Source organism: Ptychodera flava, chromosome 3 (genome assembly GCF_041260155.1).
Source record: "Ptychodera flava strain L36383 chromosome 3, AS_Pfla_20210202, whole genome shotgun sequence".
In the NCBI taxonomy this organism is placed as follows: domain Eukaryota; kingdom Metazoa; phylum Hemichordata; class Enteropneusta; family Ptychoderidae; genus Ptychodera; species Ptychodera flava.
In genome coordinates this window covers 42,277,655-42,303,316 of record NC_091930.1, presented here as the reverse complement: position 1 = coordinate 42,303,316, position 25,662 = coordinate 42,277,655, and the positions used below count along the sequence as shown (strand labels likewise).

At 37.6% G+C, this 25,662-nt stretch overlaps 1 protein-coding gene and 1 long non-coding RNA gene across 2 annotated transcripts; both read right to left on the bottom strand.

Annotated features, from left to right (window-relative positions):
- Positions 1–1,623: 1,623 nt before the first annotated feature.
- On the bottom strand, positions 1,624–5,040 carry LOC139130068 (uncharacterized). Its single transcript, XM_070695787.1, has 2 exons — positions 3,241–5,040; positions 1,624–2,172 (listed from the first exon to the last, which is right to left on the bottom strand). Exons 1-2 carry the CDS (start codon positions 4,271–4,273, stop codon positions 2,111–2,113), a joined length of 1,095 nt encoding a protein of 364 aa, XP_070551888.1. The 5' UTR covers positions 4,274–5,040; the 3' UTR covers positions 1,624–2,110.
- A 438-nt stretch (positions 5,041–5,478) lies between these two features.
- LOC139130067 (uncharacterized) lies at positions 5,479–25,318 on the bottom strand. Its single transcript, XR_011551770.1, has 6 exons — positions 25,076–25,318; positions 24,431–24,526; positions 18,520–18,572; positions 17,818–17,913; positions 11,807–11,859; positions 5,479–11,200 (listed from the first exon to the last, which is right to left on the bottom strand). It is a non-coding gene; the product is annotated as an uncharacterized lncRNA (long non-coding RNA).
- Between the last annotated feature and the right edge of the window lie 344 nt (positions 25,319–25,662).

Below are 25,662 nucleotides of genomic sequence, written 5' to 3'. Positions count from 1 at the left end.
TGACATTGGATACAAAGCATAATAAAGCTGAAAGTAGTCATCAATACCTGACTCAAAGAACATCAATGTGCCATCTTAGCAAGTTCCTTCTCAATTGATAGCTGAATGAGGATCATGTTGTGTAATGTTTTGTTGTTATCAGTCTGTAATACATTGTGGGTGTTCTCACCCATTGCCGATTTTATGATTTAAAATGGGTAACCTTTACCACAAGTAAACCTAAAAAGGTATAGGGTACTTAGGATTCCACCTTTGATAACTCAGTACCAACTGAATCATAATTATGATGTAATTATGATGTGCACAATATCACTGCATTTAGAAGTCGTTTATTTCTTCCACGTGATAAATGTTAACAAATTCCCTACAGAGTCTGAGAGTACTTTTTAATTTGTTATCTAACTTACAAGCCCACGTGATTTTCACCACCTCGGGAAACTTTCATATTTCCAATAGTTCATTCTAAGGTTGATCCCTCCTACTACAATGCACTGACCACAAGTACAATGTGATGGACATAAATGAGTGGAAACAAACTGGAAGGGTTTTCCAAGGGAAGCCTTAGGGTGTTCTCTAGCCTAATCTCGACGACTGTCTAGCTCACTGTTGATTAGTACAAGATGCTGTCTGTGTCCACTCACCTTCACTCTTGCCGCATCACTCGCTATTTTATGAGCTTTATTTATCAATCAAAGGATATTATAGTTTACCAATTAACTGTACTAATCAAATTAATAGTTCACATTTTTCATCAGTCAATTCTAGCAAATGATTTCCTACCTGCTGCACCTTTTGTTTCTTCTTCCCGACAAGCTGGCGTTTTGACAGCTGTAGGTTTCTAAAGAGTGGTAACCAAATGAAATGTTATATATTTATCAGAAAATAAAGTAGTGAGTCGATGTTCAGAGTCATAAATTTCAGAGTGCATTGCGTGAAGTATATTCTACTTGCAATTTACGTTATCAGCGGGTCTATCTTTCCATGACTAAAAGGAAAAAAATTAAAGATCAAACTGAGGACAATGACTTACCTTTGAGCAGTCCACCACATACGGATTTTTTGCTTTTACTTTCGTTATCGTCATTATCATCTGAGCTGGTACTGTCTTCGGTTAAGTCAAAGCCACCATCTCCTTTAAGTTAAAAACAGTTTGTTAATGTTATTTGAGTGGTCGAATGAAGACAAATATCGATCAGTAAAGTTTGCAATGCGTAATAGATGTCCAAATAGAAACTTTACTGCACATTTACCGCTGGTAAAAGTTAATCAAAATCCGATTACTATCAGTTGTCAACTGACCAATGTGAAACTCCGATAGCATGTATGCTACAAAGTAGCAATGGGACACAAATTTTTCAAGAACTGCCTGATAAGAAAACGTTTCTATAAACTCGCTGAAAAAAGATGTTTAAAAAATTTACTATTGTGGATGTATTCGAAAGATTACAAGTTTAAGTAAAAGCAAGAGTGAATACCCTCCTCTTGGTCAACATCAAAAGATACTGGCAGCTCGTAAATGCGTATTCACACAATAAACCTCGAAGACTTTTACTTTAGGCAACGGTATTGTAAACATTACAGGAACTCGTGTTACATGAACGAATTTAAAGATACACGCAGAAGGCACTTTGAAATGATCATACCAAATCGATACTTTTGACTTACTTTGATAAGAAAACGAGAGACCTCTTCGAACTTTTCATCATCGTAGACAGCGACAAGGTGTAGAGGCGTACTTGCTTTTTCAGCAGCTGTTCTCATCTCATCGGTTATCAAGAAGCGTTCAAGAGGCTGAGTAAATATCCCTGTTTTGCAGTTACCTTCGAACTTACAGAGATTTTGGAGGCAACTGAATTTCAGGCGCAAGACTAAAGATCCTTCAGAGACCTTCAGTAATATCGCATGATTATCTTTGCACTGATTGACGAGAAAGTCTATAAATTGTTTTGCATTGTTTCCATTCAATGCATCGTGCACTCTGTCCCAGAAGGATTTGTTGTTCTCTTTGATTATTATTTGTATTGTAAGCTTTCTCTCACGCAATGGCGGGCTGTCACTTTCTTCTTCTTGTCGATTCGCTCTCTCATTGATATGCTCTCCTGTTTCGCTGTCAAGTGTTTCTTATAGCTTCCTGGAAATCTTCTTCATTTAACCTGATCGTCACAGTTAATTCTACAAGTGTAAATGAGAAAAGCTGATCGATTTTGTATTGTAGTTGGCCTTTTTAGTGCTGTCAGGATTCGTAACGCGTTAAAGTTGCAAGTTTACAACCGGCAAAATTAATTTCCCCTAATTGCCTCCTCAGTCCTTTCACTTATCATAAATAATTTCATTGACAAACATTTGGTGACAGGTGAGCTTACTGCTCCTAAGTATCAATGACATTGGACAATTTGCATTACATTAATGCCATGACGATTTATATGTTTGAACTCTCATTCAAACACATCTAACGGTACCATAAAATAAGAATGTCAAGACTTATAAGGAGACCACACATAGCAAATAAAAGATTTTTGCGAATAGTGAAGCTTACGTTGTATTTATAAGACAGTTTATGTCTGTAATTATATCTATTAGAAATTCTTCCTTTTTGGTTCGTGTAAGGCGAAAACAGAATCAACTGGAAAACGTTTACTCCTTCTTTCTACTTTGGTGTTTGTATCACTCTTGAAAACGTATCACATTCATAAGCCATTCTTTACTTGGCTGGTACAAAGATTAATCAATTTACCTCGTGAACAACTTCATTCATTATACGACTAGTACGCTGTTGTTGTTTAGGGATGTTACTTTTTTGAGATTGTACTTTCACTCAGCAGTAACGAAGTAACGAATTAGAAATGTACGTTGCAGTCATTTATCACATTTTAACCTTTTTTCAATTGTTCTATCGAAAAGCTCTCACTGTCAAAGGACGAAACCACTAATGTGCATACATTGGGTCCTCTTTATATGTTATTCATATTTACTTGCATGTGGTGAGAGATAACGCGATATTTGTCATTCAAACTACGCCATTCTATTTTTATCTTACACAGGGTGATATTTTTGAAATTATACATAAGCACTAATAGAACAACGTTGCGAGGCAAAGCATTTGAAAACCTTCTTAAAACAACGGAAACACTTTGGCGGAATGGTTTTTACTGTGATGACTTCGTCAGGTTATTGGCGCCGTACGTTGTAAGTTCGAATCAGATCGAAATCTTCTGTATTTAAACAATCGAGATAACTTACCAGCACTTTCTGATTTTCGATTTCCTGGCAATGAATCCTCCATGACATCACGTGGCCTTTGGTTATCTGGTGCATGCACTCTTTCAGTCCTTGTGGTGACAGGCTTTTGTGTATGTTCTATCTGATCACTTTGTTGTGCGCCCTCATACTGTGATTCTTGTTGATAAAATTCTTTACAGATTTCCTGACCATTCTCTGCTGCCTTTTCCCGATGTGCGATTTGAGGGTTTAGATTAACTATTTCATTGTCATCGCTGTCTGTATCATCGGTAAACATTGCAACGAATGTTTCAAAACTGTATGTCACGTCTTCGCTTGCCATGAAGGCATCTTTCAGTTCACCTGCTATTTCAAATGCTCTTTCGATTTCACACAATGTGCTAATTATTTCATCGGGATACTGTTCACCCTTCCTTACTATGTAACGGTCACAATACTTCGGCAAATATTTCTTAATGAAATGCGCCAGATGTGAATACTCTGCAATCAGCAAAGGCACTCCAAGAGCTAGAGCTTCCAAACCATCAAAAGAGTATTCGTCATAGTATTGAATTGGAAGGCAGATGTGACTTTGACACAAATTTTCGTCCAGACTGTCCAAATTAAGATCTTCGAAGAGGCGTGGAAACACAACTTTTAAGTCGCTCGTTATTTTAGTTTTGAGTAGATTGCTCATTTTCTCCCTCAAGGCACTGGGGACTCCGAGGATATTCCAACCTGGGAGATCTCTGTGGAATTTATGACTCGCTTCAACAACCAAGCTAAATGACGATGCGAGACCTTCAAAAGCCTGCACTAATCGATCTTTATCAATTTCTCCATATGTTAATAAGACGGGATTATGCTTAATAGCCTGTCCTAAAGTTAATTTTTTCTCGAAGAACGATTGCTGTGGCACTGGTGGTATTTCTTTATGAGGAATGGCTTCCAGCTTCTTCTTCCCAATGCATACTCTGTATTGATTTTGGAAAAAGTCATGACGTTTTGGTCCCATAGAGAATATGAGATCTGCTGCACTAGCCATTTTCAGCATCCTTTGATTAAACTCTTGTAAGTTTTCCTGGTGTACCAAGGTGCAATCGTTTTCTGGACTTGCATGGTTAATTAGAACTAATTGTGCAGAAGGAAACGCCCCATCTCGGATATCTGCTGCAGCATCGCCAGTCTTCGGTGAGTAACCGATGATGTATCTGATATTCTTCAGTTCAGAGATCTCCGGATAATAACTCTCAAAATTGTGCAGCCATGCGATTCTTACCGGGTCGTCACGAGCAGGGATTCTTGCCTTCCGTCGAGCCTTTATCAAGGTTACTCCAAGCTCTAGTGCATCTTGCTTATGTTTCTCACTGATTTCATCAGACAGAACTGTTGAATAGAGCTGAAGAGGTTTTACTTTTTTCTTGCCCAAGATTTGACCAAATGCCGGTGGAAAGCAGGTAATCCATATTTATTCTTGTCCCAAGTATCAAATACAAACAATGCTCCAGGATGCTCTTTCTGCTTCTCGCTCAGTGCCATTTCCGAACTGGCCGAAAATAAATTTACAAACATGCTTTTTATTTTCAATACTCAATATTTGTGCATATGACTAAGACAATAGGGAGTTGGTAGCAACGTGTGACTTTGTTAACATTTATTGTTTTCGCAGTAGCAATAATATCAATATTATGTGCCAAATCGTTCATGTTCTAAAGTGTCAATTTTCAACTCCCAAAAAAATTTGAAATCTCATATCTTGTAGACAAAATTTATTCAAAAGAAACAGGCAAAGCCCATCTCTGACCACAGGGCCCCACAAGTGGCTATTTAAGTCAATATTACAGCGGGTTTTTTTTCTTTTTCAATGCTACAAATAAACCAGCTGAAGAGCACAACACTTGTGTAGCTGCCTTTTGTGTAGCTTGTATTGGCATGTATAGTGCGCCCTCAACAGGGAATGTGATCATATGTAAATGCGACCTTTAGTTCCGTGACCTCTAGCCATGCCATGGCCATGCGTACAGACGTCGCTGTGTTTACTGTACTAATATAGTACAGTAACTCAGTAAGCATAGCGAGGACAGGAAGTAGGCATGGCTAGAGGTCACGGAACTAAAGGTCGCATTTACATATGATCACATTCCCCATTGAGGGTGCACTATACATGCCAATACAAGCTACACAAAAGACAGCTACATAAGTGTTGTGCTCTTCAGCTGGTTTATTTGTAACATTGAACATGAAAGAAAAACGCTGTAATATTGACTTAAATAGCCACTTGTGAGGCCCTGTGCTCTGACCAAAAAACAGCCCAAATGTTGATAGCCGGTGTTAAACCATACCACATTCGTAATACATGGTAAACGGACAAAGGATGTTATTTTGGTCTTTAAAGAAAATAGTATCAGTTCAATCTTCAATCGATATGTCCAGAGAAAATCAAATAGCACAAATATTAGGCAATGTTTTCGATCCAATATCTTGTTTAAAAGACATTTGAGTAAGGTAAAAGTGTCATATTATTCCTTTGACCCTTACAAAAGGTTCCAGTGTAACCGTCTGACTTCATTTCCTACTCAGTTTCCAACTCCTTGTGTGGTTGCTTGGTTTCAGTTTGCACGGTGAAAATGTCCGATCTGTTTAAGTTTCAACCGACTCTATTATCCATAACATGCCGTTTCCCTTGTGGAGGGGAATTCGCACTGTGCTCTCTTTGAATGCTAGATACCTATGGATGTTCGATTAATTCACATCAGTACAGTATGAGAATCTTGGATCTGATCAGTTTGGGTTTAAGTTTCTCTTCTTTAGTGCAGATAAACTGTCACAAAAGTAATGTTCCTCCTCCTGTCATAATCTGCCAGATCAGTACCACGTTGATCTTCAAGTGCAGCGTCTTCTATCGTCTCGTTTAACCAAAGCCCTTGAGATTTATTATTGGACATGTTTTGATGTTGCAACTGTTTGCAAGATGTTGTTAAAATTATTAGCATGCCTTTAAATCCGTCTTGACTATACAGAGGTTACAAATTTGCATTATAAATCACTGCGATTTAATCTTTCTCGAAATAGTCATCAATAGTGTACAGAAATGAACATCAACACTCAATCCGAAAGAAATCCACACCTATGATAATATGGTTGCATCATTCATGATGCAGTTATATGAATGTACAAGTAAGCTGCCATATCATCTTTATTTGCTGTGTTGCTACTCATCAAGATTCAAAAGCGTGTTTTGAAATCTAATGGCAGACTTTTCTGTTTTTCCTTCGCCATTCAATATTTGCGCTTTTTCTTCTTCATTGCGGGCTAAAATCATATTTAGATTTTGAATGACTTCAGAATTTCTCACCGTAATTATTAATAATTATGTTTAAAATACTGCTCGTAGTTAGCTTCTCGTATCTAATAGTCCATCTCTTTCTCTCCGCTCCTTTCTATTTGGGAGGGAAAAAACACTACCGACAAATATGAAACGATTAAAATTTATCAAACATAGAAGGCAGAACCTTTGACACAGGTATATCTTGTTCCTAAATATTGCTTTTAGCGATTTATTTATACGTCAACAATGTATTCTTGCTTGAAAAGATGCTGGAAACCTCGGCTACCAAAAACAACTATTGTGTTTTTCAACTTTGATATTATATCATATGGTCTCCACCATCATGTGATAATATAATTCACAGTCACACATTAATAAATCGTCTTATTTTCTTTGAGCTCTATACTACACAAATCCAAGAAATTGGCTCCAAATGACTTATAGCCAACATGTTGTTGATTTTTCCTGCTAGATATTTTTTTAGATAGAGTAGGATGGAAATGATATCATCGATCTCTAAATATCTTACTGGTAGTCTATTTTTATGTGAAACCTTCAGCCAAACTTTAAGTGATGTAGTTGTTCAGCGGGAAAGTGAATTTTGTTCACTGGTTCGAGTAAGGAGTTGATGGTTTAAATAACAGTTAGTTGCTACCGTTTTGATGCTCTTGTAGAAGGGTAACGTGAAACAAGCCTGGGTAACTAGGTCTCTAATTGGGTGCCGATTTACCTTAAAAATTCAAACTACAATACATAAATTCTGCTGTTTTTTCTATTAAGTCCATTTAACTGTACATTTTTGCATTTTCCTCGTAAGGTTCGAAATTAAAAGCAAGTAATGTAAAAGTGATCACCGAAGTGTGACAACAGAACGTTTCTTCAAACATTGACAATGAATATACAGATTTGATTTTAACAACTAAACAATTTACGAAATGCAAGTATCCGTCACGAGCAAGCACAAGCAAACAAATCCTTCGCTTGGGAACTGAAACAGCCTTACCGGCAGTCAAAATATCACTCTGAAGATTGGACTTAATGGTAAGCACCTATATGTAGCTTAAATGGAAGGAGTCAAAAGTCAACATGCTTTGGTAAACAGACAGCGTTAAATTTCAGTATTAAATTTTTCATGAACATTTTTAGTCAAAAATATATGAGACCGCAGGGAAGGGATAGGGTCAAAATCAGGTATAGTAGGCATACCCTGACCGTAGTAGCACCCTCCAGGGTAAACACTTAGTTTGCGTGCAGCCTTTTTATTTAAATATACTACAAATCAATATTAAAATGAAATTCAGAAACTGGTTCCTCTAACATTCAACTTCAAAGAAAAATTAGAACGTACGGTAGCAGATTTCAAATCCGAAATATGCGTAATAGAACTTTCTTTTTACTTTCATTTGAAATCTTTTAAATAGATATCTGCTGTTAAATTGCCGACGTTTTATAATGTGCTAAGCAAGCCAGTTGAGGCGTTGGGTTTGAATTTAAAACAGTCGTTTGAAATCTTAGAGTACACCTGTCCAACGTTAGCAAGATCAAAGGTCACCTGACGTATGTAGGTGTTTTATTACCGGCCTTTTAAATCAAGTGCTTCAACTGATAAACATAGGAAATCGTGTTACAATATTGAAATTTGCCGTCCTGGTAGTAAGAGAAATACATATTTCATTTGGTTAAACCTATCAAAATCTGTAACAAATTCAGAATTGGTTATTTCTGTGCAGGGGTTTACAAGCGACAGCGGGTAAATTTACGATTCCATAGGGATGATATATAATTGGTTGGTCATTTTAATCCAAGCCAATCTTGACCTCGACAATCGTTGCTGATAATAATACTATGCAAAATGTTGTTTTCAATACACACTGTATTTCCTAAATGGGTAGACAGATAGTGTGACCAATTTTGTTTGCTAAAAATGTTCACTTCGACATTAAACATAATTATAGGGCATAGCGAAAGTACGACTCTCAAGTTACATTCCATTCACTCCTTCCATATTTTGGGCATATAATTCAACGCTCATAAGCTAAAATTCATAATCTCAGAGACAATCAACGTCCACAAAGCTTTTAGAAGACTGGAGAGTCGGAAACAAGTGTCAACAAATGTCCCCCGGCTATATTCGAAAACAGTATTCGCACGCTGACATCGTAAGCTCGTAGGGTTACACGGAAATGACGTAAACGTCTGCATAGCAACTTCCCTAAACGTAAGTTTTGGGAAGTTAATTTGCAGAAATTAACTGTAGAATAAATAATTTGAGTTCTCGTTTCATAATTTCTCGTTTTTGATAAAAATGACATCAAATTCTTTTAATATGCAACTTGTAACTAATGTATTGAAATTGTAAACTGTTTAATAAGTAGGAAATTTATGAAACATATTGCAATTGTGTTAGAATTACTTTACAACATAGCTACCGGGGCCATATCATTTAACAACTTGAAGGCTCTCTCTGGCGGCTAAAATGATGTGAATAGTAAGTTCTTCTGTTGGAAAGCTACCGAAAAATTAAAAATTTCACCAATACAGTCGATTTATTTGTTTAATATTTGAATAAATGCAGCATTCCGATTTTCAATTCCGCCAACTCGTACAAGAATCGACAGTTCGGCATTGTCAATGTTTTGACATGCAAGTTTAATTTGCTACTACTCATAAATTTAGGCGTCCAAATTTCCACAGCAAGAAAATGCCATTGTTTTACAAGAGTGCAAGTCGCATCTGCTAGACTGGCCAAATAGAGAAGAATTATGGTTGCATTGATTAAGAAGTGAAGGTTATCTCTATCTCTATCCGCGATTAGGTAACTCAGACGAACAATCCCATACAGCTCGCCGGATGAAAACCAATCATTTGGATTGCACTGTATATATGTACGCAGGGGCTATAATGCATTGGAATGATACCATCTTGGCAAGGGATTAACTGTTCAGCGATATATAGGTTTGAACATGTTCTGACCAGCGACGGTTCCGATAACATTATTCTCTATTGATTTTTAATCTGCACGTACGATAGAACGTTCTACATAATGAGTGTGCTCATGCAATGGCACGATACATGTCCGGATATATCGATTGTTGCAAACGTCAGGCATTTGGATACTTTATAGCCTTCCTGTATTTTTTTTATGTGGTGAGGCGACCGAAGTTTATTCTACTTGTTTATTCTACTACTATGTTGTCAAAACATCCGAATTTATGAGCAGTATAATGATAGGCATACTGCTGTGTTAACAAGGAACATCATAGTACTGAAAATACTGGACCCTTTCGAGAGTTGATGCCGTGCAACGGAGCTACCCAATGGACTGTACCATTATTTTGAGGGGTGGTCGAATGTTGTGCGTTGTCATCTATGGAGTGAACTGTGTTGGCTTGATTTGATATAACTCCTGATTTAGAATAAATCCAAACGTTTTGTGATGTGGGTGTTTTAGAGTAATTGAGAGACAATCCACACGTATTGAGTGTCTAGCTTTTCTAACTGCCCAAAGTACATTTTATGGTTGGCAATGTGCTCCCTGTTTCTGTGAGTGATTTGATTTGTGAGAAGATAGAACGCGGGATTTATTGAGCTATTTCCAAGTTGAACATGGGATTTATAGAACGAGTGTCTGTGCAAGCACTCCAAGGCACTGAGCAAGACAAAACATGTCTTCACCGTGTGCATGAACACTAGAATTCTGTGTGTGACCGTAGTTACAAGGAAATTGGTGAACAATTTAAAAGGTTAGGCGGCGTCCATGTTGTCGCTAATCACTCGTCTAAAACCGTTGAACACAAAACTAAGAGGTGGGGGTCGTCCGAACTCTGCTCAAAGGTTGCCAGGGACCCCATGACCGATGTAAACACTGTATCTAGGGTACGTTAGCGATTTATGAATGTTAAATTATGTTTGTTAACAATGAATATTTAATGTTGCAGCTATGTCGATTTGGTGCAAATCTAGATATCATGCTTGAAATACATTGCTTGTCAAACAAAGTCGCACAAGCGCAGTTCCGACGATCCCCTGCCTTTAAGAATGTAGTAGCCTTGCAGTCAGACTTGACAGTTTTGAGCTAATGTTCCCTCTGTGGGGCCTAAAATAAGGCCCAGTTGGTGCCAGGCAGAGAGATAACTAAAATCCATTTAGTTTCAAGGACCAGACAAACACCTAAAGTGAAACAATGCAACGGTAGGATTGCAATACAGAGGTTTCCGACTTTCATTTCGTTCATGGTGTGTTTCCATATTAGTACAACTGTCACGTGACCATCATGACAACATTAGTAACATTCTTTTCATTTGCTGCATTTTCATTTTAATCTGATTTTTACCGGCATTGCAGAAGAGTTTTTTTCCTTTGAGCTCGCCGAAACAATATTTTCTTGGAGTGTACCATGATGATCCGATTTGTTGGAAAATGCCTGATAATGTATATGAAAAAGAGGACATAATTGACATGAACCACACGCGAAACAGGCGGCTGTGTGCAGTGGAACCTCGGTTATGCTGCTGACTAGAGACTGAAATCCTGGTTGAGGAAAAGGAAAATACTCACCGCGTAGTACTTCAATGTCTTGGCAGGTCAAGGACGTCAGCCTGGTGTAGAACGATGTGAATATTATCAGCGAGTGGACACGTCTACGATCTACGTCTGTGTGTGCCGAAAAGACATTGCGACAGTCTTCACTATAATGCAATTGTTGGGATTAGCCTGTTGGCGATCACGTGATAAGTGCTTGTCTCTCTCCGATCATTCGTTGATGACAAGTACCTCGAAAGTGAAAGACTTAATTTTCTTAAACATACCTCAATTAAACATTTGACCATTCTCTTACCATGACAAGAATAAAAACCAGGGGTCACAGTGCAAAATGAGAGACAAATTATCTGAGATTTCGCTGTTTATGAAATTCAAAATGGCCGCCATACCTGTGTTAACTCTATGGGGAAAAATAAAATTTTCGATTTTTGAAAACTAAGACTGTGAAAACTTTAAAACTGTGAGAGCTTCAAAATAAACCCCACAATTCGTAGATCAAAAGAATATTGGTAAAATTTAAAAGCTCGAATTTCTGTCGCTTAGGCGCGTTCTACCTCAACTGTTCATCCCAGTTCCCTGTAAACAGGTCCAAGATCGCCATTGATAGCAATGAGTTTGGGAAAAACGATTATGGCGAAAGGGTCAAAGGCATGCACGTGAGAGGTATCGTAAAAATAAGGGAAAATTCTACGGTAAGAAAATGTTCATAAAATTTACCTTTGCAGCTTAAAACTGCACTGACGTCCTTCCACGGTCGACGGGTGAAGAATCTGAAATAAGAGAAAACTAGATTTTTTTATGGCGAAACTTTGAAACAATAGAAATAAATGGCGTCTGACAACCCATACACAGATCTGTGGCGCAAACTTGGCACCGACGTTACTGTCACGCTTTTGGCACCCTTCTAGCATGTTCTGTTCCTGTTTTATAAAGGAGGCTGTTCTATCAATTGGCCGGGTCGTAATACCTAAGTTACATCATAGACCCTCGAGAAAAACTCGAGGGTCTATAGTTACATTTTGTTGAATCGCCGATCCGGTTTAGAAGTCACCTACTCTGCTTATTAAACACATATTAACATTTTACTTGACTTTTTGGTTGATGTCAGTTCTATTTTAAGATAGCAATCGGAAGGAATTTGAATAGGACTTCGTGTTGGTATGTACGCCAATCGGCCGTGTAAGCCTTACCTGTACTACCACACACCCCTTTGGCAAATAGTAGTCTGCATTCACACATATTGGTTTAGGGACATTCTTGAGGATTCGCGAATGAAATCTTAATTCGTTTTGAATCCGCATCTCAATTCCCTCAAAATCGATTTTAATCTCACCACTCTATAACATGACATGCACATAGACTAAAATTTAGATATCTTTATTTTCAGTATTTTCGCTCTTTGTATCGATCTCTTATTTTACACCCTACCATGTTGAAATTGCTAATTATAATTGACGAAATGGCGAAATAGCGAAACAAGGGACTGAACAGTAATTACCGATAGCTAGGGCGGGTGTTTTCAAAATGACGCTGCACGTAAAATAGCGACCTTTAAAACGTGTTTAGGAGAAAAAAGTGGCTCTCCCCTATTTCCCTGCCCAACAAACAATGACCCTCCCTCATAGCATGCATGCATGCATGCATCCCGTGCACCAATCCATACATCCATACATAAAGATGTCACCAACTTGCCTATACCAAATGTAAGCTACAAATTGTTACAATTGTTCATCTCATTCTAACTTGACAATAATATATAAAAGTATTTGTAGGGATTTACGAACAAATTTCAAAACAATACAGCTGACTATTTCTGAAAGAACTTTTTACTCAAAAGCTGAGAAACAAAATACTTCACAAAAAATGCAAAATTATATACGTATTACTCTGAAAATTTAAACAAGTTACCCAACCACTGATAGAGCTCCTCTTTGTTATTTAGAGAATAATTTTTTGTGTCACTTGTTGATAAAGGAAATGTTTGCCAGTCACCTAAGAACGGCCTTACCAAAATATCAAAATTAGCTGCAAAAATACACAATGAAAGATTTCATCATAATTTAAAGATATCACATTAGAATCATTCCTAGGAATACGTATACCAAATATCAAAGCTTTAAGACAAAAACTTTTTGTGGACAACTTTTTGACCAAAAAATATACAAATTAGTAATTATCTTTTATGTCATACCTCAATACCTTACATGGCTGATATATCTTGGTGTGATCAACGTTGTAGCAATTCTAACTAAATTGTGTGCAGTTGTTCTCAAGATATAACCGGTTTCATAAAATATTTTTTATGCAAATGAGCAAAAAGTAAGCAAGCCACACCCGCTATAAACTAATCAGTTCTTGTCATTTGCAAACTAAGTCTATGTACCAGATTTGATTCTGATCTGATCAGCTTTTGTGAGATATTTGTCCACAGACGGAAGGACAGACAGACAGAATGACAGACAGTCAGACACACACACATCGCTGTGACATTAGCTCACGTGTGCTCACGTTAGTTCACACAAATGTTGCTGCATAAAATAAAACAAATTTTGTTAGATAAAGAAACACATTTAGTTAGACAAAAAACCCAAATTTTGTAAGATAAAATAAACAAATTTTGTTGGATAAAAACAAAACAAAATTTTGTTGCATAAGAAAAACAAATATTTTGTAGGATAATAAGCAAAAAAACACTGTGTCACCGATAAGCCTCCCTTAGTACGCGCTAACTAAGAAGAAAGTTTAGAGTGTGCAATACATACTGTCTAAATTGAGTAACCAAATGTTAGAGTGAGAAGTCACGTGCGAAAGTCTAATTTAGAAACGAATTTTTGAAGTGAGAAGTCTTGACATCGTTCATTTGTACAAAACAACCATAACAGTCAACTTTCACAATATTTTGAATACTTTTTGCGTCATAATGTCTTGTCTCTCTCTATTTTTTTTTTTTTTTTTGACACAAGGTTTAAGCACTTGCGGCCCTAAACTTACTAAAATATGGGATCCATACAGCCTTGTATACACTGCACCCTCAGGCCGGCTCTGAAAAGCCGGCGCACCGCCCGTGGGCTACAAATATAATTATTATTGCAGCAATATAGGGCCAATTACTGTAAACGTTGTTTCAAAGATGCGTTCGCGATTGACTAAAGTTAAAATCTGTTTAATCATACGTAAGCTTACATCATGATATTTCACGTTGCAGCAATGTTGACATGATGCATCTAGATATCAGGCGTGCTATGTATTGTTTGTCAAAAAGAAGGCTGCAAAGGCGCAGCTCCGAAGACCCCCCTTTCTTTTAGCGAGGCGATGTATTAGGCCTATTATTGTGTAATATTATTGTGATAGCTCTTTGATCACTCAGCCCAATCTATGTTCACTTTACCTCGACAAGGCTCTGGACAACTACATTATTGCATTCATTTAATGTAAAGATGCAAATCTTAACTATTAAATCATGACTGGCAGGCACATTTTCCCCACATTGATGTCTTTCAGCCATTATCTTGTCATAGTGTCGTGAGATAAAAGGGATCATGGGGTGGCTAAATTTTGAAGTGAGAAATAAATAGAAAGTCTCTAAATTAGAAACAAAGTTTTGAAGTGAGAAGTCGGAAATTTTGGAAATGAGAAATACCTGCCAAGGTCTATATTTAGAACCGAAATTTTGAAGTGAGATGTACGGAGTGTAATTTTATGAAGAATAATAATAAAACATTATCGTGTCATATATTTGTGTTGCTTTTTTACAGTAAGAGAACTACATATTACGTGGTTAAACATATCAAAACCTGAAACAAATTCAGATTTGTTATTATTTTGCACGGGTTTACAAGCGACAGCGGGTAAATTTACGATTCTATAGGGATAATATATAATTGGTTGGTCATTTTTAATCAAAGCCGATCTTGACCTCGACAATCGTTGCTGATAATAATTCTATGCGAAATGTGTTTCAATAGACACTGTATTTCCTAAATGGGTAGACAGATAGTGTGACCAATTTTGTTTGCTAAAAATGTTCACTTCGACATTAAACATAATTATAGGGCATAGCGAAAGTACGACTCTCAAGTTACATCCCATTCACTCCTTCCATATTTTTGGGCATATAATTCAACGCTCATAAGCTAAACATTATAATCTCAGAGACAATCAACGTCCACAAAGCTTTTAGAAGACTGGAGAGTCGGAAACAAGTGTCAACAAATGTCCCCCGGCTATATTCGAAAACAGTATTCGCACGCTGACATCGTAAGCTCGTAGGGTTACACGGAAATGACGTAAACGTCTGCATAGCAACTTCCCTAAACGTAAGTTTTGGGAAGTTAATTTGCAGAAAATAACTGTAGAATAAATAATTTGAGTTCTCGTTTCATAATTTCTCGTTTTTGATAAAATGACATCAAATTATTTTAATATGCAACTTGTAACTAATGTATTGAAATTGTAAACTGTTTAATAAGTAGGAAATTTATGAAACATATTGCAATTGTGTTAGACTTACTTTACAACATAGCTACCGGGGCCATATCATTTAACAAGGCTCTCCCTGGCGGCTAAAATGATGTGAATAGTAACTTGTTCTGTTGGAAAGCTACCGAAAATTTAAAATTTTCACCAATACAGTCGATTTATTTGTTTAATATTTGAATAAATGCAGCATTCCGACTTTCAATTCCGCCAACTCGTACAAGAATCGACAGTTCGGCATTGTCAATGTTTTGACATGCAAGTTTAATTTGCTGCTACTCATAAATTTAGGCGTCCAAATTTCCACAGCAAGAAAATGCCATTGTTTTACAAGAGTGCAAGTCGCATCTGCTAGACTGGCCAAATAGAGAAGAATTATGGTTGCATTGATTAAGAAGTGAAGGTTATCTCTATCTCTATCCGCCATTAAGGGAACTCAGACGAAAAGTCCCATACAGCTCTCCGGATGGAAACCAATTATTTGGATTGCACTGTATATATGTACGCAGGGGCTATAATACATTGGAATGATACCCATCTTGTAAAGGGATTATTTGTTCAGCGATATTTAGGTTTTAACATGTTCTGACCAGTCGACGGTTCTGATAACATTATTCTTTATTGATTTTTAATCTGCACGTACGGAAAAACGTTCTACATAATGAGTGAGCTCATGTAATGGCGCGATACATGTCCGGATATATCGATTGCTGCAAACGTCAGGCATTTTGGATACTTTATAGCCTTCCTGTATTTTTTTTATGTGGTGAGGCGACCGAAGTTTTTTCTACTTCATGCTGTCAAAACATCCGAATTTATGAGCAGTATAATGATAGGCATACTGCTGTGTTAACAAGGAACATCATAGTACTGAAAATACTGGACCCTTTCAAGAGTTGATGCCGTGCAACGGAGCTACCCAATGGACTGTACCATTGCTTTGAGGGGTGGTCGAATGTTGTGCGTTGTTGTCATCTATACAATGAACTGTGTTGGCTTGAATTGACATAACTCCTGATTTAGAATAAATCCAAACGTTTTGTGATGTGGGTGTTTTAGAGTAATTGAGAGACAATCCACACGTATTGAGTGTCTAGCTTTTCTAACTGCCCAAAGTACATTTTATGGTTGGCAATGTGCACCCTGTTTCTGTGAGTGATTTGATTTGTGAGAAGATAGAACGCGGGATTTATTGAGCTATTTCCCAGTTGAACCTGGGATTTATAGAACGAGTGTCTGTGCAAGCACTCCAAGGCACTGAGCAAGACAAAACATGTCTTCACCGTGTGCATGAACACTAGAATTCTGTGTGTGACCGTAGTTACAAGGAACTTGGTGACCAATTTAAAAGGTTAGCGGCGTCCATGTTGTCGCTAATCACTCGTCTAAAACCGTTGAACACAAAACTAAGAGGTGGGGGTCGTCCGAACTCTGCTCAAAGGTTGCCAGGGACCCCTATGACCGATGTAAACACTGTATCTAGGGTACGTTAGCGATTTATGAATGTTAAATTATGTTTGTTAACAATGAATATTTAATGTTGCAGCTATGTCGATTTGGTGCAAATCTAGATATCATACTTGAAATACATTGCTTGTCAAACAAAGTCGCACAAGCGCAGTTCCGACGATCCCCTGCCTTTAAGAATGTAGTAGCCTTGCAGTCAGACTTGACAGTTTTGAGCTAATGTTCCCTCTGTGGGGCCTAAAATAAGGCCCAGTTGGTGCCAGGCAGAGAGATAACTAAAATCCATTTAGTTTCAAGGACCAGACAAACACCTAAAGTGAAACAATGCAACGGTAGGATTGCAATACAGAGGTTTCCGACTTTCATTTCGTTCATAGTGTGTTTCCATATTAGTACAACTGTCACGTGACCATCATGACAACATTAGTAACATTCTTTTCATTTGCTGCATTTTCATTTTCACCCTTTCACCACCATGGTTTGTTCCAAATCCATTGTTTACTATGGTAAAGTTGGACCTGTATACAGGGAACTGGGTGAAAGGGTTAATCTGATTTTTACCGGCATTGCAGAAGTGTTTTTTTCCTTTGAGCTCGCCGAAACAATATTTTCTTGGAGTGTACCATGATGATCCGATTTGTTGGAAAATGCCTGATAATGTATATGAAAAAGAGGACATAATTGACATGAACCACACGCGAAACAGGCGGCTGTGTGCAGTGGAACCTCGGTTATGCTGCTGACTAGAGACTGAAATCCTGGTTGAGGAAAAGGAAAATACTCACCGCGTAGTACTTCAATGTCTTGGCAGGTCAAGGACGTCAGCCTGGTGTAGAACGATGTGAATATTATCAGCGAGTGGACACGTCTACGATCTACGTCTGTGTGTGCCGAAAAGACATTGCGACAGTCTTCACTATAATGCAATTGTTGGGATTAGCCTGTTGGCGATCACGTGATAAGTGTTTGTCTCTCTCCGATCATTCGTTGATGACAAGTACCTCGAAAGTGAAAGACTTAATTTTCTTAAACATACCTCAATTAAACATTTGACCATTCTTTTACCATGACAAGAATAAAAACCAGGGGTCACAGTGCAAAATGAGAGACACATTATCTGAGATTTCGCTGTTTATGAAATTCAAAATTGCCGCCCTACCTGTGTTAATTCTATGGGGAAAAATAAAATTTTCGATTTTTAAAAACTAAGACTGTGAAAACTTTAAAACTGTGAGAGCTTCAAAATAAACCCCACAATTCGTAGATCAAAAGAATATTGGTAAAATTTAAAAGCTCGAATTTCTGTCGCTTAGGCGCGTTCTACCTCAACCTGTTCATCCCAGTTCCCTGTAAACAGGTCCAAGATCGCCATTGATAGCAATGAGTTTGGGAAAAACGATTATGGCGAAAGGGTCAAAGGCATGCACGTGAGAGTATCGTAAAAATAAGGGAAAATTCTACGGTGAGAAAATGTTCATAAAATTTACCTTTGCAGCTTAAAACTGCACTGACGTCCTTCCACGGTCGACGGGTGAAAAATCTGAAATAAGAGAAAACTAGATTTTTTTATGGCGAAACTTTGAAACAATAGAAATAAATGGCGTCTGACAACCCATACACAGATCTGTGGCGCAAACTTGGCACCGACGTTACTGTCACGCTTTTGGCACCCTTCCAGCATGTTCTGTTCCTGTTTTATAAAGGAGGCTGTTCTATCAATTGGCCGGGTCGTAATACCTAAGTTACATCATAGACCCTCGAGAAAAACTCGAGGGTCTATAGTTACATTTTGTTGAATCGCCGATCCGGTTTAGAAGTCACCTATTCTGCTTATTAAACACATATTAACATTTTACTTGACTTTTTGGTTGATGTCAATTCTATTTTAAGATAGCAATCGGAAGGAATTTGAATAGGACTTCGTGTTGGTATGTACGCCAATCGGCCGTGTAAGCCTTACCTGTACTACCACACACCCCTTTGGCAAATAGTAGTCTGCATTCACACATATTGGTTTAGGGACATTCTTGAGGATTCGCGAATGAAATCTTAATTCGTTTTGAATCCGCATCTCAATTCCCTCAAAATCGATTTTAATCTCACCACTCTATAACATGACATGCACATAGACTAAATTTAGATATCTTTATTTTCAGTATTTTCGCTCTTTGTATCGATCTCTTATTTTACACCCTACCATGTTGAAATTGCTAATTATAATTGACGAAATGGCGAAATAGCGAAACAAGGGACTGAACAGTAATTACCGATAGCTAGGGCGGGTGTTTTCAAAATGACGCTGCACGTAAAATAGCGACCTTTAAACGTGTTTAGGAGAAAAAAGTGGCTCTCCCCCTATTTCCCTGCCGCCCAACAAACAATGACCCTCCCTCATAGCATGCATGCATGCATCCACCCGTGCACCAATCCATACATCCATACATAAAGATGTCACCAACTTGCCTATACCAAATGTAAGCTACAATTCTTACAATTGTTCATCTCATTCTAACTTGACAATAATATATAAAAGTATTTGTAGGGATTTACGAACAAATTTCAAAACAATACAGCTGACTATTTCTGAAAGAACTTTTTACTCAAAAGCTGAGAAACAAAATACTTCACAAAAAATGCAAAATTATATACGTATTACTCTGAAAATTTAAACAAGTTACCCAACCACTGATAGAGCTCCTCTTTGTTATTTAGAGAATAATTTTTTGTGTCACTTGTTGATAAAGGAAATGTTTGCCAGTCACCTCAGAACGGCCTTACCAAAATATCAAAATTAGCTGCAAAAATACACAATGAAAGATTTCATCATAATTTAAAGATATCACATGAGAATCATTCCTAGGAATACGTATACCAAATATCAAAGTTTTAAGACCAAAACTTTTTGTGGAACAACTTTTTGACCAAAAAATATACAAATTAGTAATTATCTTTCATGTCATACCTCAATACCTTACATGGCTGATATATCTTGGTGTGATCAACGTTTGTAGCAATTTTAACTAAATTGTGTGCAGTTGTTCTCAAGATATAACCGGTTTCATAAAATATTTTTATGCAAATGAGCAAAAAGTAAGCAAGCCACACCCGCTATAAACTAATCAGTTCTTGTCATTTGCAAACTAAGTCTATGTACCAGATTTGATTCTGATCTGATCAGCTTTTGTGAGATATTTGTCCACAGACGGAAGGACAGACAGACAGAATGACAGACAGTCAGACACACACACATCGCTGTGACATTTGCTCACGTGTGCTCACGTGAGTTCACACAAATTTTGCTGTATAAAATAAAACAAATTTTGTTAGATAAAGAAACAAATTTAGTTAGACAAAAAACCCAAATTTTGTAAGATAAAATAAACAAATTTGTTGGATAAAAACAAAACAAAATTTTGTTGCATAAGAAAAACGAATATTTTGTAGGATAATAAGCAAAAAAAACACTGTGTCACCGATAAGCCTCCCTAAGTACGTGCTAACTGAGAAGGAAAGTTAAAAGTGTGCAATACATACTGTCTAAATTGAGTAACCAAATGTTAGAGTGAGAAGTTACGTGCGAAAGTCTAATTTAGAAACGAATTTTTGAAGTGAGAAGTCTTGACATCGTTCATTTGTACAAAACAACCATAACAGTCAACTTTCACAATATTTTTGAATACTTTTTCGCGTCATAATGTCTTGTCTCTCTCTATTTTTTTTTTTTTTTTTGACACAAGGTTTAAGCTACTTGCGGCCCTAAACTTACTAAAATATAGGATCCATACAGCCTTGTATACACTGCACCCTCGGGCCGGCTCTGAAAAGCAGGTGCACCGCCCGTGGCTACAAATATAATTATTATTTCAGCAATATAGGGCCAATTACTGTAAACGTTGTTTCAAAGATGCGTTCGCGATTGACTAAAGTTAAAATCTGTTTAATCATAACGTAAGCTTACATCATGATATTTCACGTTGCAGCAATGTTGACATGATGCATCTAGATATCAGGCGTGCTATGTATTGTTTGTCAAAAAGAAGGCTGCAAAGGCGCAGCTCCGAAGACCCCCCTTCCTTTTAGCGAGGCGATGTATTAGGCCTATTATTGTGTAATATTATTGTGATAGCTCTTTGATCACTCAGCCCAATCTATGTTCACTTTACCTCGACAAGGCTCTGGACAACTACATTATTGCATTCATTTAATGTAAAGATGCAAATCTTAACTATTAAATCATGACTGGCAGGCACATTTTCCCCACATTGATGTCTTTCAGCCATTATTTATCATAGTGTCGTGAGATAAAAGGGATCATGGGGTGGCTAAATTTTGAAGTGAGAAATAAATAGAAAGTCTCTAAATTAGAAACAAAGTTTTGAAGTGAGAAGTCGGAAATTTTGAAATGAGAAATACCTGCCAAGGTCTATATTTAGAACCGAAATTTTGAAGTGAGATGTACGGAGTGTAATTTTATGAAGAATAATAATAAAACATTATCGTGTCATATATTTGTGTTGCTTTTTTACAGTAAGAGAACTACATATTACGTGGTTAAACATATCAAAACCTGAAACAAATTCAGAATTTGTTATTATTTTGCACGGGTTTACAAGCGACAGCGGGTAAATTTACGATTCTATAGGGATAATATATAATTGGTTGGTCATTTTTAATCCAAGCCGATCTTGACTTCGACAATCGTTGCTGATAATAATTCTATGCGAAATGTGTTTCAATAGACACTGTATTTCCTGAATGGGTAGACAGAGAGTGTGACCAATTTTGTTTGCTAAAAATGTTTACTTCGACATTAAACATAATTATAGGGCATAGCGAAAGTACGACTCTCAAGTTACATCCCATTCACTCCTTCCATATTTTTGGGCATATAATTCAACGCTCATAAGCTAAACATTATAATCTCAGAGACAATCAACGTCCACAAAGCTTTTTAGAAGACTGGAGAGTCGGAAACAAGTGTCAACAAATGTCCCCCGGCTATATTCGAAAACAGTATTCGCACGCTGACATCGTAAGCTCGTAGGGTTACACGGAAATGACGTAAACGTCTGCATAGCAACTTCCCTAAACGTAAGTTTTGGGAAGTTAATTTGCAGAAATTAACTGTTAGAATAAATAATTTGAGTTCTCGTTTCACATTTCTCGTTTTTGATAAACATGTCATCAAATACTTTAAAATATTCAACTTGCAACTAATATATCGAAATAGTTAACTGTTTAATAACTAGGAAATTTTATCAAACATGTTGCAATTGTGTTAAAATTACTTTACAACATACCTACCCGGGGCCATATCATTTAACAAGCTCTCCCTGGCGGCTAAAATGATGTGAATAGTAACTTGTTCTGTTGGAAAGCTACCGAAAATTTAAAATTTTCACCAATACAGTCGATTTATTTGTTTGATATTTGAATAAATGCAGCATTCCGACTTTCAATTCCGCCAACTCGTACAAGAATCTATAGTTCGGCATTGTCAATGTTTTGACATGCAAGTTTAATTTGCTGCTACTCATAAATGTAGGCGTCCAAATTTCCACAGCAAGAAAATGCCATTGTTTACTACAGTGAAAGTCGAATGTACTAGACTGGACAAATAGAGAAGAATTATGGTTGCATTGATTAGGAAGTGAAGGTTATCTCTATCTCTATCCGCCATTAAGGTAACTCAGACGAAAAGTCCCATACAGCTCGCCGGATGAAAACCAATCATTTGGATTGCACTGTATATATGTACGCAGGGGCTATAATGCATTGGAATAATACCCATCTTGGCAAGGGATTAACTGTTCAGCGATATATAGATTTGAACATGTTCTGACCAGCCGACGGTTCCGATTACATTATTCTCTTTTGATTTTTAATCTGCACTTACGATAGAACGTTCTACATAATGAGAGAGCTCATGCAATGGCACGATATATGTCCGGATATATCGATTGCTGCAAACGTCAGGCATTTTGGATGCTTTATAGCCTTCCTGTATTTTTTTTATGTGGTGAGGCGACCGAAGTTTTTTCTACTTCATGTTGTCAAAACATCCGAATTTATGAGCAGTATAATGATAGGCATACTGCAGTGCTAACAAGGAACATCATAGTACTGAAAATACTAGACCCTTTCAAGAGTTGATGCCGTGCAACGGAGCTACCCAATGGACTGTACCATTATTTTGAGGGGTGGTCGAATTTTGCCGTCATCTATACAATGAACTGTGTTGGCTTGAATTGATATAACTCCTGATTTAGAATAATCCAAACATTTTGTGGTGTGTGTTTCAGAGTGATTGCGAAAAAATCCACACATATTGAGTTTCTAACTTTTCTACCTGCCCAAAGTACATTTTATGGTTGTCAATTTGCACCCTGTTTCTGTGAGTGCGTTGATTTTTGAAAAGATAGAAGACATGATTTATTGAGTTATTTGATTTATTTGCGCTAGTTGATCCTGCGATTTATAGAACAATTGTTTGTGCAAGCACATACAAGACAAAACACGTCTTAACCGTATGCATGAACACTAAATATTTGTGTGACCGTAGGTATAAGGACATTGGTGACCGATTTAAACGGTCGAGCGGCGTCCATGTTGTCGCTAATCACTCGTCTCAAACACAAAACTAAGGGGTGGAGGTCGTCCGAACTCTGCTCAAAGGTTGCCAGGGACCCCTATGACCGATGTAAACACTGTATCTAGGGTACGTTAGCGATTTATGAATGTTAAATTATGTTTGTTAACAATGAATATTTAATGTTGCAGCTATGTCGATTTGGTGCAAATCTAGATATCATGCTTGAAATACATTGCTTGTCAAACAAAGTCGCACAAGCGCAGTTCCGACGATCCCCTGCCTTTAAGAATGTAGTGGCCTTGCAGTCAGACTTGACAGTTTTGAGCTAATGTTCCCTCTGTGGGTCCTAAAATAAGGCCCAGTTGGTGCCAGGCAGAGAGATAACTAAAATCCATTTAGTTTCAAGGACCAGACAAACACCTAAAGTGAAACAATGCAACGGTAGGATTGCAATACAGAGGTTTCCGACTTTCATTTCGTTCATGTGTGTTTCCATATTAGTACAACTGTCACGTGACCATCATGACAACATTAGTAAAATTCTTTTCAGTTGCTGCATTTCACTTTAATCTGATATTTTACCGGCATTGCAGAAGTGTTGTTTCCTTTGAGCTCACCGCAATAATATTTTCTGGTAGTGTACCATGATGATCCGATTTGTTGGAAAATCCGTAATAACGTATATGAATAAAGAGGGCATAATTGACACGAAGCACACGCGAAACGGGCGGCGGTGTGCTGTGGAACCTCGGTTACGCTGCTGACTAGAGACTGAAATCCTGGTTGAGGAAAAGGAAAATACTCACCGCGAAGTACTTCCAAGTCTTGGCAGGTCAAGGACGTCAGCCTGGTGTAGAACGATGTGAATATTATCAGCGAGTGGAAACGTCTACGATCTACGTCTGTGTGCGGCAAAAAGACATTGCGACAGTCTTGACTATAATGCAATTGTTGGGATTAGCCCGTTGGCGATCACGTGCTAAGCCTGTGTCTCTCTCCGGTCATCCGTTGATGAAAGTGCCTCGAAAGTGAAAGACTTAATTTTCTCAAACTTTCCCCAATAAAACTTTCGACCATTCTCTTCCCATAACAAGAATAAAAATCAGGAGTCACAGTGCAAAAGGCGAGACAAATTATCTACGATTTCGCGATATATGAAATTTAAAATGGCCGCCATGAAAACTAAGACTATAAAAACTTTTCTTTTACCAAGAGCAAGTGGTAGATCAAAAGCGAATTGGTAAAATTTAAAAGCCCGAATTTTGTCCCGTAGGCGCGTGTTACCTCAATCTGTTTCATCCAAGTTCCCTGCATAAACAGGTCCAAGATCGCCATTGATAACAATGAGTTTGGGAAAAACGATTATGGTGGAAGGGTTAAAGGATTGCACGTGAGAGGTCTCGAAAAAATAAGGGAAAATTCTACGGTGCGAAAATGCTCATAAAATTTACCTTTGCAGCTTAAAACTGCACTGACGTGCTCCAACGGTCGACAGGTGAAGACACTGAAATAGGAGAAAACAAGATTTTTTATGGCAAAACTTTGAAACAATAGAAATAAATGGCTTGCAATCAGTCTGACAACCCATACACAGATTGTGGCGCAATCTTGGCACCGACGTTACTGTCACGCTTTTGGCACCCTTCCAGTATGTTCTGTTCCTGTTTTCTAAAGGAGGCTGTTCTATCAATTGGCCGGGTCGTGGTACCTCAGTTACATCATAGACCTTCGAGAAAAACTCGAGGGTCTATGTTTACATTTTGTTGAACCGCCGATCCGGTAAGAAGTCACCTCCTCTGCTTATTAAATACACATGAACCGTGCACTGTGTGGTTAACACGTCTCCACGCTATAAATGTAACAATTAACATTTTACCTGACTGTTTGGTTGATGTCAGTTCTATTTTAAGATAGCCATCGGAAGGAATTTGCATAGGACTTCGTGTTGGTATGTACGCCGATCGGCCGTGTAAGCCTTACCTGTTCTACCACAAACCCTCCGGCAAATAGTAGTTTGCATTTACAAATATTGGTTTTG

Bases quoted from the DNA above. Each gene is read 5' to 3' on its own strand.
- LOC139130068 (XM_070695787.1), bottom strand. From the start codon at position 4,273: ATGCTGAAAATGGCTAGTGCAGCAGATCTCATATTCTCTATGGGACCA. The intron at 2,173-3,240 runs GTAAGTTATCTC...TTACACTTGTAG, and splicing joins TCGAAAATCAGAAAGTGCTG to AATTAACTGTGACGATCAGG.